Here is a 14,009-nt window from a genome sequence, read left to right on the forward strand (position 1 = left end):
CAATAACAGAGACGAAATATGCAATATTCTAGCGTAGTGCTTGTGCTTAATGTCCATGGAAATTGTCGACTAAACGAGTGGAGGGTTCCCAAATACAATACTTAATGTGAAAAAATGCTAGACAAATCAAAGTCCAAGAATAATAAGGAACAGAAAAGGTTCGTCATCACCTTTCACCTCAACTCAGAGGTTCGCGGCTTTTCCTTCTGACATGCTTGTCGTCAGGAAAAGGTACCCCACTCTGTCGCCGGCTCTCCCTTCGGCCTGGTCGCTCCTTTTCATTCTCTGGTGCAACTTCTTGCTGGTATCGCTGCCAATCTTCGACCTTCATAGTGGATAACCGCCGCGAATGAGATCCTCCTGTTCCCAGCTGCGCCAGTCGATCTGCACTTAGGCTTCTCTTATGGCTGTCACTGGCGCGCCTCTTCTCCGTCTTTTCGCCGTCCTTCTCACCAGCCTCCCGCCGCTTCCGAAGCTCTCTTTCCCGCTCCGTCTCCCTCCTCTTCATCGTCTCTCGCTCAGCTGCCCGACTCTTTTCCCACCGTGCCTTTGCCGCCTCCAGCTCCGCATGTTCTCGGTTCGCAGTCGTCACAGGTCCCTGTAAATCTCGCATCTTCTCCCGATGTCTCTCAGCCAACTCTTCGAACGTTCGTGTTCTGGTGTTGACTGGGCGTTGCGGCATCGGTGCAGCAATCTTCTTAGGCGGAAGAATCGTGATGGGTGGCTCTCGCTCCGGTCGAGGTGCAGGCGGATACAGATACGCATTCGTACCCGCAGAAGTGGATCGTCGGTGCATTCTCTTTGCTATCGGAACGTCTTCGCTAGAATCTGTCGCACCTCCACTGCCACTGGGGCCTGCATATCCCAGCGAAGTCTCCCTTCTCTTCCTGTCCTTGAGGGCTTCTGTTACCGCAGGTGACATCTGTATTTTCGTAACACCGATCGGGGGGGTGACGCCCCGCGGAGGCTGTAGTAGTTTCCGGTCTTGAACATATGCATCCCAATCTGGGTCTCTGAGTGGTACGCTAGTTGGCCGGCTTATACTCTCCCCAAGTATTTCCGAGCCTAGATAGTCTAAAGAACGCACCCTGCCTCTCGGTGCGGGTTCTCGAGGAGGCCTTGAATGTGACGGGGAAGGAAGTAATAAGGAAGTTGCAGCGTCGAATGCTCTGATACTGGGCCCCCTTGAGTTGGAAGCACTCGTTGTAGGTGTCTCCCCTCTCAACGCTTCAATTGATTTCCGAATGTTCTCAATTTCCGCAACCAAGTCCTCCTTCTTCTTCATGGCCTCCAGTTGAGCCGCTGACATCTGTTTCTTGGGCACTTTGTCAGTAGCGGGGGAGGCAGGTGAAGAGTCCTTGGCAATAAATGACGTAGGCACGTCGTTCTCGATTCCAAGGCCTAGATCGAGAGCGGGCAGCACACCAGGACCTTGCAAGCTACGCGAGGTTACCCGGCGCAGTTCATCTTCTGGGGTCGGCGCAGTCATGAAGTCAGATACACCGCTCTGATATCGTTGCCTGACTGCATCCTGGTAATCCACCGAACGATGATCAGGCGTCACCGGCGACGAGGACCCGTCCTGGTCCTTCATTAGTGGCATACTCGAATACCCACTCTCTACCCGCCCATGCCCGTGCTCTTTCTCCCACTGAGCCCTTTCGCGCAGCACAACATTGAACCGCCCAGCAGCATTCTGCTCAGCATCGTCGTTTTGTTTTTGTTGATCCTGAGAAATTTCTTTGAGCTTGTGCTGCAGCACGCTGAGAATTCGCAGCTGCACAGCCGCCCCCATAAGCGCCACTGCTCCAAGGAGGCCCAGCTCGATCTGAATCGTCTGCGAGACCGGGTACCGAATGCCGTTGTCCTGGAATTTCGGAAACAAAGAGCGGAAGCCCAAATTCCACACATAGAACTTTACAGGAGAAATGTAAAACGTTAGAAGCTGTATTCGGCACAGATGGGAAATAATTTAGACTTGCCTCTTTTAGTCCCGCGGTAGTATAGCAATCAATGCCTAGCATCAAAGCGGAAGCACCAACGAAAGCCGTGGAAATTAGTAATATATGGTAGTGGACCTAATAAAGTGGATATGGTAAGGCTCACGATCGAGCGGTTACGGCGTGTAATAAAACGTACCTTCGGGATCGTAGACAGCACAAAGCCAATTACAGCGCACCCTGTTACATCCGTTAGTCGTGAGGCGGCCAAAGATAGAAATGACAGACCTATGTAGAGTATCCAGCGAAGCCCCACAGAACTGATGAGACCACCGTTGTGAAAACACTGTATCCACCAAGCAAATGCCAGACCGCCCCATGCACCAATGCAGTATCTCGCTGCCTTCCAAAAAAATATGGCAATAGCACCTCCGGCGATACCGGCTACAGAGCAAGCAAGGACGAACATCCCACGGATTGTCTGGCTGGGAGGATTTACAGCTTGAAGGACGCCAAACCTGATGATCAGGACGAAGCAGACGAGCGACAGGCTATAGAAACCAATAAGGAAAAAGGACGACCTGTGTACGTATTGTGAGTAAGAGTGTTACATCGAGAGACAGCTGGACGTACCACCGATTTTTGTGGCCCCAGAAAGCAGAAGGAAGGCCAGTAAGGATAAGGATTGCACCCAACACACCAAAGGCGGGGTCTAGCTTGGTATCAAGGGTTATAGGCGTTGCGGAGGCTGAGGCTGAGGCGCTCGCGCTCGCGCTCGACGCAGCAGAAGATGAGGCCGAAGAAGATGTGGGTGTAGCGGTATATGTAACGTTAAAGGTCGTTGGAACAACGGTCGTGTACTGCGAGGTTTCGCCATTGGTGGTTGTCGAAGTCGTGATAGTCCTGGAGCTCGTCGTGAGCGAAAGGGAGAGAGATGCAGAGGACGCTGATGATGATGATGCCGACGAAGATCCGGACGAAGAAGCCTGGGACGTTGAAGAGGCCTGGGTTGAGCTGGGGGATGTCGAGCTACTGTTCTGAGCGACGACAGCAACAGCGACGAAGGCGGCCCCAAGCAGGGGGGTGACTGGCCACCGCATCGTCAGAGGGAAAAGAGAATGAAAGGTGACAGAGTGATGGTCGTCGACGGTGAAGAGAAGCAATGAGCCAGAACGACACCGGCTGACCGGCCTCTTGATTCCGTCACTTCCGAGTCCCATCTGAAGATAATCAATTCGGCGATATATTTATAAAAATATATATTCTGATTCGTCTTCTGCATCAGAAAAAATATTGGCATGTATCATTTTCGGGGTATTCTCAGCCTTGCTGCCGCGTGATGAAATGTGTATGGGTGGGTATGCGGTCCTGATACGTACACAGTATCGTTCTGTAGTATCCTGCTCCAAACAAATTAAATAACATAAAAATGGTGTGGAACATGGTTGCCTAGGGCAACGGTCTGCGACTGACAGAGTAGCAATCTTTTTTTTACGCCCTGATCGACTCGTCATGACGAACCCCAGCCCCTTCGACGACCCATACCGATTTCAATCGAAATATTCGAATCTGTCAGGGCTGCATCCTATGCTCTTCAGAATCGACATCATCTTCGCATCCTCTTTTCCCCCCGTTCTTCGTCCGTCCTTCGTGTCCGTTCCGGCCACCGATCCCCTTTCCACCAGTGTTATCACCCTACCCCCACGTCCGAATCGCCCCACTCGACCTGCAATGTGTAGGTATTCGTCCACTGTCTGCCCGCTCATTTTGCCCTGGAAGAATTCCATGATAAACACGTGTGTGAGTTCCGGGAAATCAATTCCTCGCGTCATCGCTCGTGTGCATACCAACAGGGTCGGGTTTGCCTTGAACTTGCTCGTATCACCGTAGTTCAGGAGATGAGCACCACCTCGCTCCATGTTCGCGACATCTAAAGCAACTGCATTGACACCCATGCTCCGCAAGTCGTATACAGCACGCTGCACAGACGCTTCTGGACGTATAACCAGCAATGCGACAGAAGGGACATCAAGTGCAAACGTCACAGCCACAGCTTCCAAGGCATTGGGATTAAACGGAGAAGGTTTCCCCTCATAAGCTACAAATCGTATCATCAGTGAAATTCCACACATCATTGATGTAAAACCTACCGCTTCGCTGTTCAGCACTGACATTAACAACGACCGGCTGACCTTCTCCGTTCTCGGCTAACTTTTTCGTTGCATCATGATCTCCTTCAGGAGTCGTCGGAGTAGCTTCCTCAATATTCGTAACCTTTGCCCCAGATACCACGAGCACTGAATGCTTGACGTCTTTACCTCCAAGTCCACTATGTGGGGCTACGGTCTTCGGCGACCCATGTACGATGATTGTATCCTTCTTCCTCATCCATCCACTTTCATAGAACAAATGGCTCGAAAGATGTTTTCGAACACTTGCGCTAGATACCACCAACTGCGGCGTATGGTAGGGCTCATTCACAAGTTCCTGCCGGTTCTCCTCGCACATCTTCTTTCGTTGCGCGTAGATGATGTCAAGTAGCTCCTTGGTCACCCCCGGATGTCGTGTAAGTTTCGCCTGCCGTTTCTGGATCGTTTTCCAATACGTCGTTTCTTCTGACTTGTGCGGCATGGTTTCCACGAGGTAGTCAATCTCGTCTACCACCACAGTAGAGAAATCCACGAAAGGAAGGGTTTCCGGTTCTTGGCGATATACATCCATCACCGCCTGTGGCGTTGCAATGAGAATATGGGGTGGATTTGAGCGTAAGGCAGCCAAACCAGAGTCGAGGTGCATTTTTCCATCTCGAACAAGGACTTGCGCGATAGATGCGATTGAGGGAGTGCCAGGAGGAGTGTTAGATGCTGCATCTGATATACACTGAACCCAATGGTATAATTGGTACGCCAAATCGCGATGCGGAACAATGAACAGCGACGTGATAGACAGGTTTTCGCGTACAAGTCCGGTTTCTTTATTTCTGTATCGTAGGCGAGGTTCGTTGAGGAGCGAAAGCAAGAGTCCGAAGGACCTTAGAAAAAGGTTTAAGACTGCACGTTCAGACAAGAGAACGACGCGACGCACTTTCCAGACCCCGTGTCGTCAGTGACAAGGACATCCATACCACTCAGCACTGCTGGAATGAGCCTCGTTTGTGCGTCTGTTGGATGCTGAACATTAGGAAAAGCTGCATGCATGGCTTTTACAACAGATTGTCGCAGTCCCAAAGACTCGAAAGTGATAGCAGGAAGGTCTGAGGGTATTTGTTTCGATGCAGATGCAATTTCTTCAGCACTACGACTCATGTAGCGACAGTTCCATGGGTACTGTCGAGTCCATCGTTGGCACACTGTTGTGGTCCACCGAAAAAGATTCATGGGTCACATGATACACCGGCATTTTCGGCTTTGGCTAGGAGACATTAAAACTATTATATGCATGTACAACGTACGTGGTAACAGCGTGGCAATATACGCTATTCCCAACATTAGTACCATTCCCAAAAATGTTGTGGGAACGACCCACGCTTCCATAATGCTACAACAGGTGATTAGGAAACTAACCGTAATAATGTGAACTATACGCTATGTCGTTGCTGTGGGGGAAATTCCCTCATTGCGACGCTTGAACATTCTGCTGATCCAGCCAGCACTGGAACGGCGGCGGCGCGGTCCTGATTGGTTGATCGTTCGATTGTCGGTGGGGAGTCCGTTTACCAGGAGAGATGTGGTTTCGTCGTAAGAATCATCCTCATCTTCCTCGTTATCCATTCGTTCTTCTAATTCATCTGAAAAAGAAAGAACGATGGAACGGGTGTAAAACAAGATACGTATCCACACACCTTCTCCAAACACAGCATCCATCTCTTCGAGAGGTACACCCTTGGTTTCTGGGTAAACTGCAAACAAAAGATCTGGATTCTCTTCCACAACATAGTCCTGTTGTATACGCACGGAAGTAAACTGCATATACGCTATGCTATAAGCATCCAGCCACCTTCACAAAAACAAATATTCTTACCCAAAATGAAACTGCAGACACAGTAGAACCCATGCATGGGGTACAATCGCCATTCTATATATTCTTGAAGGAACGGAGTAGTTTCGCCAACCAAGAAATTGAAAGCCCAATTAGTACTAGTCGACAGCGAGACACCTTTCGCACGAATAGTCAGAGGCATGATCTATGGACATGTGAGTTGATGGGAAACGTCATAATAGGATGATTACGACCTCGGGGGGGTACAACCATGGTAGAGGACCCCAACTGACCGGATACGTTAGCTAAGCCTCTTGGAAGACAAGTCATATGAAGCTCACCTATATCCGAAGGCTGCATTGTAGATTATCACGCAGACTACAACTGCGTTGGCGGTCTGTGGAACGTCGATATACATCCACCATCCAGTAGCTCCTAAAGCCATAGCCATCTGACTAGAGTTAGATTAAACAGATTCATCAAGAAGAGAGCACGTACAACAACGGCCCCGGATAAGAGGATCGCACGTCGACCCCATCGATCTACCAAGTACCACCTGAAGGCAATAAGTCCACATTTAGAGCGGAAAGAAAGCAACGAACGGAGGCAGAGTACTAAGAACGTAGACGATAGAGTTGATACCAGTCATAAGGATAGCATCTCGACCGATCCAACCGGCTTCTGTTAGATGTGTTATTCCTAGTTGTGAAATTACAGCCCCTAGTGCGTCATACCTTCGAATACCCGTGCTAAGGGAGCATCATAAGAAACTGATGGTGCAACCTTTGGAGGACAGACTTACGAGCATAGTAAGATATCACTGCGATACAGATGTCAGCCTGTTAGAATTTTTTTACGAAACGGCCACGCTTACCGTTGATACCGTTCTGTACGACGTGTCAATGGACTTCCTTCGGCATGAAATGATGAATGCTTACAAGCTGAGCAAAAGCTTGAGAAGACATAGCTAGTAGAACACGTCTTTTGTATCTACGCCACATAACCACATATGACCTGGCTTCTCCGGAAGCACGCTGAAGGAATGGTTAAGTATTATTGTGGATCTGGAAACCAGGAAGTCAGACCTCCTCCATAACCTTGTCCTTAATTTCTTGGAACTCGGCAAGAGCAGCACGATTCTGTCGATTTCCACCGTGGAGATCGGCGATGACTCTCATACCCTCGTCGTCCTGGTCGGTATCAATAAGCCACCTTATTGATCAGGTTAGATAAATGCAGGAACGTAAGGACAGAGAAGTAAACCTTGGGCTTTCAGGCATTACAAGGCACCCAGCCGCAAGAATGCCCCCTATTACACATTGCATAAACAAGGGTACGCGCCAGGAAAGATCGGAATCGATGTACGAGCAAAAGTAGTCGACCCACTACATGTATTAAGCTTTTGCGCCAGCAATAAAAGGGCAAATGACACATACAACTGAAGACGAGTAACCAATGATGTTTCCAGTGAACTCCATGCATGCCAGGGCACCTCTCTGTACCAGCATCAGTCAACGCGTGTAGGTCGGAGAGTAATTAAACATACATGATCCGGAGGGGAGATTTCGCTCTGGTATATAGGTACGATGGTGCTGTTGGAGGTGATGAGCGCACAAAGTCCAAGGCAGTGAGAATGGGATGAACTCACGAAAGAAGGCCAACTCCAAAGCCACTAACAACGCGGCCGACAATCATAACCCAGAAGCCTGTAGTAAATGTCTGGACAGCACCTCCAACAGTGAAGACGACCGCGCCGACGAAGAGAGTTCCTTTTCGACCCATGATGTCACCAATCTTTCCGGCGGCGACAGAGGTGACTGAGAACACGTTAAATAACAATAGAGATATAATCTACATCGAAAATCATACTGAAAGCGCCGACTTCAAGGACGGCCACCATTGTGCCGATCTGAAGAGCATCAGGATTGTTGAAGAACTTGCGGAAGTGAGGGCCGGTGATTACGCCACTCATGACACTGGACGGCAATGAGTGACATAGAGGCCTTCGCGGCTCAGGACATACCCTTGATCATATCCAAACTGCAGGGGAAGAATGAGGGATAATGGCTATTGGACATTATACAGAGAAGACTGACGAGGAAAACGCCGAGACTGGCAAATACAGAAATTGCATAGAGCAAGGGCTGCCCCACGAGCCGGCTGCGGGATTGGGTTTGTACTGTTGTCGTATTGGCCATAATGCATGGGCAAGACGATGAAAGAGAGAGAGAAAAAGAGTACGTCGTAAGAAACGGGAGAGCGTGGAGCCTGCTGGCAGGCAAATAAGGCAGCACTGCCAGCAGGCGACTTTTAATCAAATTGTCGTCATTCCGTTTGGCTTGGTCATCTGTTCTCTACCACCACGAACAATGTCGGACACCGTTTCCGACGTCTCTCTCGACGACCTCTCAGAACGTTCGTACGGCTCAGATGAATACCAGCTCGCCCAGCAGGAATGGGAGGAGAGCATCCAGCAGCTCCAGCAGCTTTTTTCCATCGTACTGCTTCCTCTTCTGGGTAAATATCTTGGAAGAAGATGGAGTTACTGGGGTCAGCTGACTTTTACTTCCTCGCCGCTGCTTTCAGTTCATTCTTCTTTCCAGCTTATTCGCGCTACATCGGCATAGGGCTACGCGGTAGATGATAAGGTCACATTGGGCTACCTACCTGAGCAGGTAAATACTGTTTTTCCCTCAGTGTATTCCGTATTTTATTCATCAACCGCGCGGTCGAAGGGATAGGTTTCATCCCAAACGTCTCCATATCCCGCACTACCTTTGCGGCATGTACATACTCCCCCTTGGCAAACAGTTCTTGTAAAAGTAGGAAGATTAGCTTCGACGTCACTGCTAGGTTTCGCCGAACCATCTCCTGGTATAGAGACATCGCCAACGTCACCCCGTTCGGATACTCGTCCATCAAGGCAACACGAATCAAGACATGGTACAGTGGGATGTTAAGTGGAATCTTCCTCTTTTTCATCCGTTCAACGACATCGCGCGTGATCGCGATACCGGTCTTCGGAGGAAGCCACGGATCTCTCCACAGTTCAACCAAGATTGCCTGGTAGATTTTGACCGTAGGCGGAAATGGTATCTTCCCCGACTCCATTTCTTCCAATATCTTCAAAACAGCCCGAACATGTTGTTCACTCTGTTCCCTCAACAACTCGACTATGATCGTTCCATAGACAACAATGTTAGGCTCCAACCCTTGCTTGCGCATGAGATTGAACACAATCGTCGTAGCGTCTGCTTTCCCTATCTTGAGCAGCGCCGACAGAAGGATGGAATAGCTGAAGACGTCCGCGCTAAGGCCCACGATTGACATCCGGTTGATGATAATGGAAAGCGCCTTCAAGTCCATCCGACGACCGAAATACGCCAGGAAGGTGTTGAATGAAACGATATCAGGTACCGGACCAACTCGTTTGTCCTTCTTGTTTTCCTCCATGCGCTCAAGAACAGAAAGAGCCTCATCGAGACGATCTGCGGCAAGAAGGCCATGGATGTATGTATTGTAGACGACCAATGACCTCTCTGGCTCCGTCATTGCCTCGAGATCCGATTGGAACTGTCTGAACAGCCGAATTGCTTCGTCTATCTGACGACCTTCTAACGCAGCCGATATGACGGCCCGGTAGGTGAGTGCGTCTGGTTTTACGCCTTTGGCCTCCATCATTCTCCACACATTCAGTGCATTGTCCATATGTCGAGACTCTGCATACGAGTCTATCAGACCAGTCCATAGTGAGACGGGATGTTTTATCCCGCATCGCGAGACGTCTCCCCACACCTCATCGGCACTTAAGTGACCACCTCTGCTTTGCAGAAAACTGGTGAGGAAGGCCGTCCATATGCGGTCGGACATCGCTACGAGACGAGTTCCTCCAAGCTGGGATGCGTCTCCGGCAATAAATGGATTTGCGCCAAATAACCCATCTCTAATGCGGTTGTAAAGGTTCTGTATGGTATTGAAGCCTCCCGCTGCGACGAGTTGTTGCAACTGAATGGCCAGGGGGTTACCCTGATAGACTTTACGCGCAATTTCTAGTCGTCGAACCCATAAGAGCAATTTATCGCGAAATGCGTCGTCGGTGATGTGGGATAGATAGTCCTTTACAGTATAATCATGGAACCGGATAATGGTTTGCCGGTACGCTTCGAATGCAGCTGCGAAATCATCTCGTAAGGCCTGAGCCGCGACGAAAGAGAGTAGAATTGAGACCCGCCCCGGAACGAGCGTGCTCGACGATTGTGTGCGGGCAGCTGTGCTAGATGTGAACGAAAAAACGTCGAAATCTAGCACGTCCACGTCCCCGTTATCGACAGAGAGGTCATCCGTCTCGCCCAACATCTTGTGAAACCTGATGTAGAGACTGATGACAATCTTTGGCTCGTTTCTGGAGATGTAGAAGTTCATGCAAGCAGCCAGAGCGGCCGGGCTGCGCGAACAGGCTGCTGCCAACGAGACCTCTTCAATAAGCTTTCGGGTCGCTATATCCAGCACGTCGGTGTCATTCTTGGGGATATAATGAGCGATGAAGAGATTGGAGATGCGAGCAAAATCTGCGGGAGCGAGGTGTCGATGAAGGTCGCGCTCCTTGAGCTCAAACCAGCATGTTTTCACCGCCTCTACATCCTCCTCCCCTAGGGCCTGCTGGACACGGCCGAGAATACTCTTGTATATGTCTGCGTTGTGATATGGGAGCTGCTTGTCATGGGCATGAGGACCGTGATTTTCAAGGATGGTTGTATCTCTTTTGATTTTGTAGATGGGCAGCTTGAGGCTGTAATGACGAGCTGGAACGAGGAGACGGGGTGCGAGGAAGTCGAGGAGAACGGGAGACCTCCACGCAGAAAGGCGTAGCATGAAGTAGAGGCTAAAATAAGTAAACAAACAAAATCAAGGCTCTCTTCTTTACTGTCATCATGGGCCACGGAAATTCTGACAAGCTCTATATCACTCATGCCGAACATACTGGCATGTTTGGTTCCCATTCGTCCTCTACAGGCTTCAAGGCGTACGTCTTTATGCAGCTATAACTTGTCTGGATCCTCACGCACTCAAGTGTAGCAAGCAAGAAGCGCCTCATCCAGGAGCAAGGACACCCTTCGACTGCTGTGCTCTTTCTTTTCAGCCATTCAGTCATCCTGTCTGTGCTCGAAACTCGGATGGCACTGGCCATGTGTTCGATTTGGTGAACATCATTCCCTGGCTCAAGTGAGTGAACACATTCCGAGTCTACCTTAACTTCTGACATTACTAGACAACATAACAACACCAATCCTATAACGAAAGAACCTCTGATGCCCTCTGATCTCATTACACTGCATTATTCTCGCAAGGAGGCATCTGGAGAGATCCATGACCCCATATCCTTCAAACCTTTCAGCGAGCACTCTCACATTGTGGCTATCGCGACCACCGGAAATGTGTTTCTTGCTGGGAGCATCAAGGGTGGAAAGGATCTTGTTAATGACGTTCCCTTCAAAAAGTAAGCGTTGCTTCCATTCAGACCTCACGTCGTCTCACTGAAGCAGGACAGACGTCGTGACGCTACAAAACCCCCATGGACTACCCCCGGCGTCTGTGCCAACTAAAGTCGCATCAACTTCTTCTGCATCCACGAAAACTGTTGCTGAAAAGGGCCAGACCAGCGCAGTCCCAGTTAAGACCAAGGAACCGGTACCTTGTACGCGTCCTTCCTACTCCACGCATTTGGAAGCTGACTTAGAAGCTAAGGGAATATCTCACCTTATTCGAATGGTCTTCCTGGGGCATCTTTGACCTCCACTTCTGTTGATCCTCAGTCTGGTCCGACGAACCTTGTGTGGGATGAGGTGCGTTACCATCATTCACAACCATTATATCACATATCTGTTTTTAGGAAGAATTGATGTTCGAAAGCATATCAAACCCACTCAAAAACAAAGGCAAAGAAAAGGATGTAGGTAAACGGCGCGCCTATGTGCGTGTCGTGACAAGTTTGGGTGGTAGCAGTTTGAATTTGGAGTTGTACTGCGAAAAAGTAAGGCTTGTTGGCTTGCACGTCGACGCTACTAATACTTCATCTTATTAGGCCCCGAAAACATGTTATAACTTCCTAATGCTTGCGAGGGCCGGAAAGTATGATAATTGTCTATTTCACCGTTTGGTCCCAGGTTTCATGGTACGTTCTTTCTCATCTTCCGACATATTGAAGGCCAAAATATTGCAGATTCAAACTGGTGATCCCATTGGCACCGGTTCTGGGGGGAATTCGTACTGGGGCACTCCGTTTCGCGATGAATATGACCTGAAAGGGGCAGCCAGACATGATGGTCGTGGTATTGTAGCTATGGCTAACAAGGGTGCGTTCTACATTCATTTTCGTTGTAATTAACCTAAATGATTTTGAAGGTGCTGGGACCAATGGGTAAACGCCCGTCATTTATCATTTCAGTGTTAACAAAGTAATCACAGTTCCCAATTTTATGTGACTTTCAAGGCTGCCCCCCATCTTGACAAAAAACATACCGTTTTTGGGCGATTGGTTGGTGGAGAAGATGTTCTCGACGCTTTGGAACGTCTACCGCGCAAAGAGGGTACCGAAAGACCCAGTAAGCCCGTGCGAATAACGGAAGTTGTCATGTACGTCCTTATCACTTCTCATCGGATGTATGTTAATGCTTCGTGGTGGTTGGTACAGTTACCAAGACCCCTTTGAGGAGTACAAAACCCGGCTGACGAAGAAGTTGGCGAAACGCGCCGAGACAGAGCAATATGGGAATTCACAAAAAGCCTCAGAGAAGGAGGGCGATGATATCAACTGGTTTGGCAAGCGAGTAGGTACGAATAGTACCATCTTTGAGTCTGGGGACACTGGAACGGGTGTTGGAAAGTATCTGAACTCGGCGAAAAGACCAAGTGAACCCCCGGGTAACGGTGGCGGCGTAGACGAGGTGAAGAAGAAGCGCAAAATTGGCTTCGGGAATTTTGAGGGTTGGTGAATGTTACGAGCTTCTTGTGTGAGATACGAATTATTTAGAGTGTATATGTATGATATATGATACATTGTCGGTTCGAATCGTGGAATGATCATGATGGCACTAACACTCTGTCGTGCTCTTCTGCTGGCCGATGATCTGGAGAAGGTGAGTATAAGGTCATTGTGAGGAACGGAGAATACGAACCTTCGGAAATAGGCTGAGCTGGCTCTGACGTTGGTGCGTCGGGAAGAAGGACTGGTGGCATCTCTTGGGGTACTTCCAGCTGAACAATAAAGTATAAGATTACAACTGTCTATGTGGTATGCGGCGATGGAACGTACTGCTTTTGCTTGTAGTTCGAGCAACTCGGCCTGCACAGCGTCTTCGTCGTCTAATGAGAGTTGATTTACTAGCAGTTCTCCGATTTCCTGGGTAGCCCGTTATCATCTCTGCAGCGAAGGAATGGCACGTTCGGCGCACCCTCTGATACTCCCTAGCTTCATGAGAGTCTTCTAGGAGCTTCTCTACCTGTTCGACGTTGAGCTCCTTGTGGATCTCCTTGAGAACGTCGTTGCCTTGCTTCAAGCCATGCACGACAGAGACCTCGATAAGGGAGAACTCTATTGAAGACACCTAGCTCGAAGGTGAATGCGTATGAATGTACAGAGAAGTAGAGTGTCCATACCAGCTGTTCCAGGTTCTCTAGTTGCCCATCAGTCTTCAAAAGCAAACTCTGCTGGTACCTTCTGCGCCGCAAAGCGACGATAGCTCGATCTTTCCGGCCCGCCGTTAGATGTTCCTTTGCAATAGCATGTTCCCTGTCCAAGATAACCTGAATCTTGAGTGCAAGTCAGCATATACGGCGACCGGTAGCGCAGCGAGGCAACCTTCTTCTGATACTGCCGCAATTTATCTCGCTGAAGCTTGAGACTGCGATAATGAGCGAAGACAACAGCAAGAGGGAGAAATGAGCATACTCGAGAATAGCACGGTCCTGCGGTGTTATCTTGGGGAGAGATTGGTTTGTACCCATGTCAACAGGAGAGAGGTGTCATCATGATGGTGCATGCCAAATCAAGCCTGCGATCCCAGTTGGGTCAGTGGGAGGGGCTTCACCTGT

At 49.4% G+C, this 14,009-nt stretch overlaps 6 protein-coding genes across 6 annotated transcripts; 1 reads left to right on the forward strand and 5 right to left on the reverse strand.

Moving 5' to 3' along the window:
* Positions 1-75: 75 nt before the first annotated feature.
* BT62DRAFT_526798 (uncharacterized protein) lies at positions 76-3,095 on the reverse strand. Its single transcript, XM_043181263.1, has 5 exons — positions 2,574-3,095; positions 2,229-2,521; positions 2,140-2,180; positions 1,983-2,078; positions 76-1,915 (listed from the first exon to the last, which is right to left on the reverse strand). The coding sequence occupies exons 1-5, from the start codon at positions 3,038-3,040 to the stop codon at positions 179-181; spliced, it is 2,634 nt and encodes an 877-aa protein (XP_043044134.1). The 5' UTR covers positions 3,041-3,095; the 3' UTR covers positions 76-178.
* Positions 3,096-3,276: 181 nt separating this feature from the next.
* Positions 3,277-5,385, reverse strand: BT62DRAFT_927912 (P-loop containing nucleoside triphosphate hydrolase protein). Its single transcript, XM_043185385.1, has 3 exons — positions 5,025-5,385; positions 4,091-4,971; positions 3,277-4,038 (listed from the first exon to the last, which is right to left on the reverse strand). The coding sequence occupies exons 1-3, from the start codon at positions 5,243-5,245 to the stop codon at positions 3,491-3,493; spliced, it is 1,650 nt and encodes a 549-aa protein (XP_043044135.1). The 5' UTR covers positions 5,246-5,385; the 3' UTR covers positions 3,277-3,490.
* Positions 5,386-5,524: 139 nt separating this feature from the next.
* On the reverse strand, positions 5,525-8,116 carry BT62DRAFT_1001435 (general substrate transporter; the record flags this gene model as incomplete). The annotated part of the gene is made up of 19 exons (XM_043176739.1): positions 5,525-5,727; positions 5,782-5,913; positions 5,961-6,123; positions 6,170-6,206; positions 6,260-6,369; positions 6,417-6,474; positions 6,521-6,599; positions 6,653-6,667; positions 6,721-6,738; positions 6,793-6,805; positions 6,857-6,952; positions 7,004-7,130; positions 7,182-7,303; positions 7,355-7,414; positions 7,465-7,510; positions 7,567-7,735; positions 7,788-7,894; positions 7,942-7,958; positions 8,015-8,116. 19 exons carry the CDS (start codon positions 8,114-8,116, stop codon positions 5,525-5,527), a joined length of 1,674 nt encoding a protein of 557 aa, XP_043044136.1.
* A 232-nt stretch (positions 8,117-8,348) lies between these two features.
* Positions 8,349-10,946, reverse strand: BT62DRAFT_527487 (uncharacterized protein). Its single transcript, XM_043181264.1, has 2 exons — positions 8,641-10,946; positions 8,349-8,585 (listed from the first exon to the last, which is right to left on the reverse strand). The coding sequence occupies exons 1-2, from the start codon at positions 10,788-10,790 to the stop codon at positions 8,582-8,584; spliced, it is 2,154 nt and encodes a 717-aa protein (XP_043044137.1). The 5' UTR covers positions 10,791-10,946; the 3' UTR covers positions 8,349-8,581.
* On the forward strand, positions 10,823-13,008 carry BT62DRAFT_962487 (peptidylprolyl isomerase-like protein 2). The gene is made up of 11 exons (XM_043188645.1): positions 10,823-10,941; positions 10,995-11,141; positions 11,188-11,415; positions 11,462-11,613; positions 11,664-11,761; positions 11,809-11,949; positions 12,001-12,090; positions 12,139-12,271; positions 12,321-12,336; positions 12,384-12,551; positions 12,610-13,008. Exons 1-11 carry the CDS (start codon positions 10,850-10,852, stop codon positions 12,908-12,910), a joined length of 1,566 nt encoding a protein of 521 aa, XP_043044138.1. The 5' UTR covers positions 10,823-10,849; the 3' UTR covers positions 12,911-13,008.
* On the reverse strand, positions 12,999-13,922 carry BT62DRAFT_1001439 (uncharacterized protein; the record flags this gene model as incomplete). The annotated part of the gene is made up of 7 exons (XM_043176740.1): positions 12,999-13,045; positions 13,094-13,172; positions 13,231-13,317; positions 13,370-13,522; positions 13,575-13,727; positions 13,777-13,819; positions 13,867-13,922. The coding sequence occupies 7 exons, from the start codon at positions 13,920-13,922 to the stop codon at positions 12,999-13,001; spliced, it is 618 nt and encodes a 205-aa protein (XP_043044139.1).
* Between the last annotated feature and the right edge of the window lie 87 nt (positions 13,923-14,009).

The sequence above is a fragment of the Guyanagaster necrorhizus genome, assembly GCF_019112545.1.
Source record: "Guyanagaster necrorhizus MCA 3950 unplaced genomic scaffold BT62scaffold_4, whole genome shotgun sequence".
Lineage (NCBI taxonomy): Eukaryota > Fungi > Basidiomycota > Agaricomycetes > Agaricales > Physalacriaceae > Guyanagaster > Guyanagaster necrorhizus.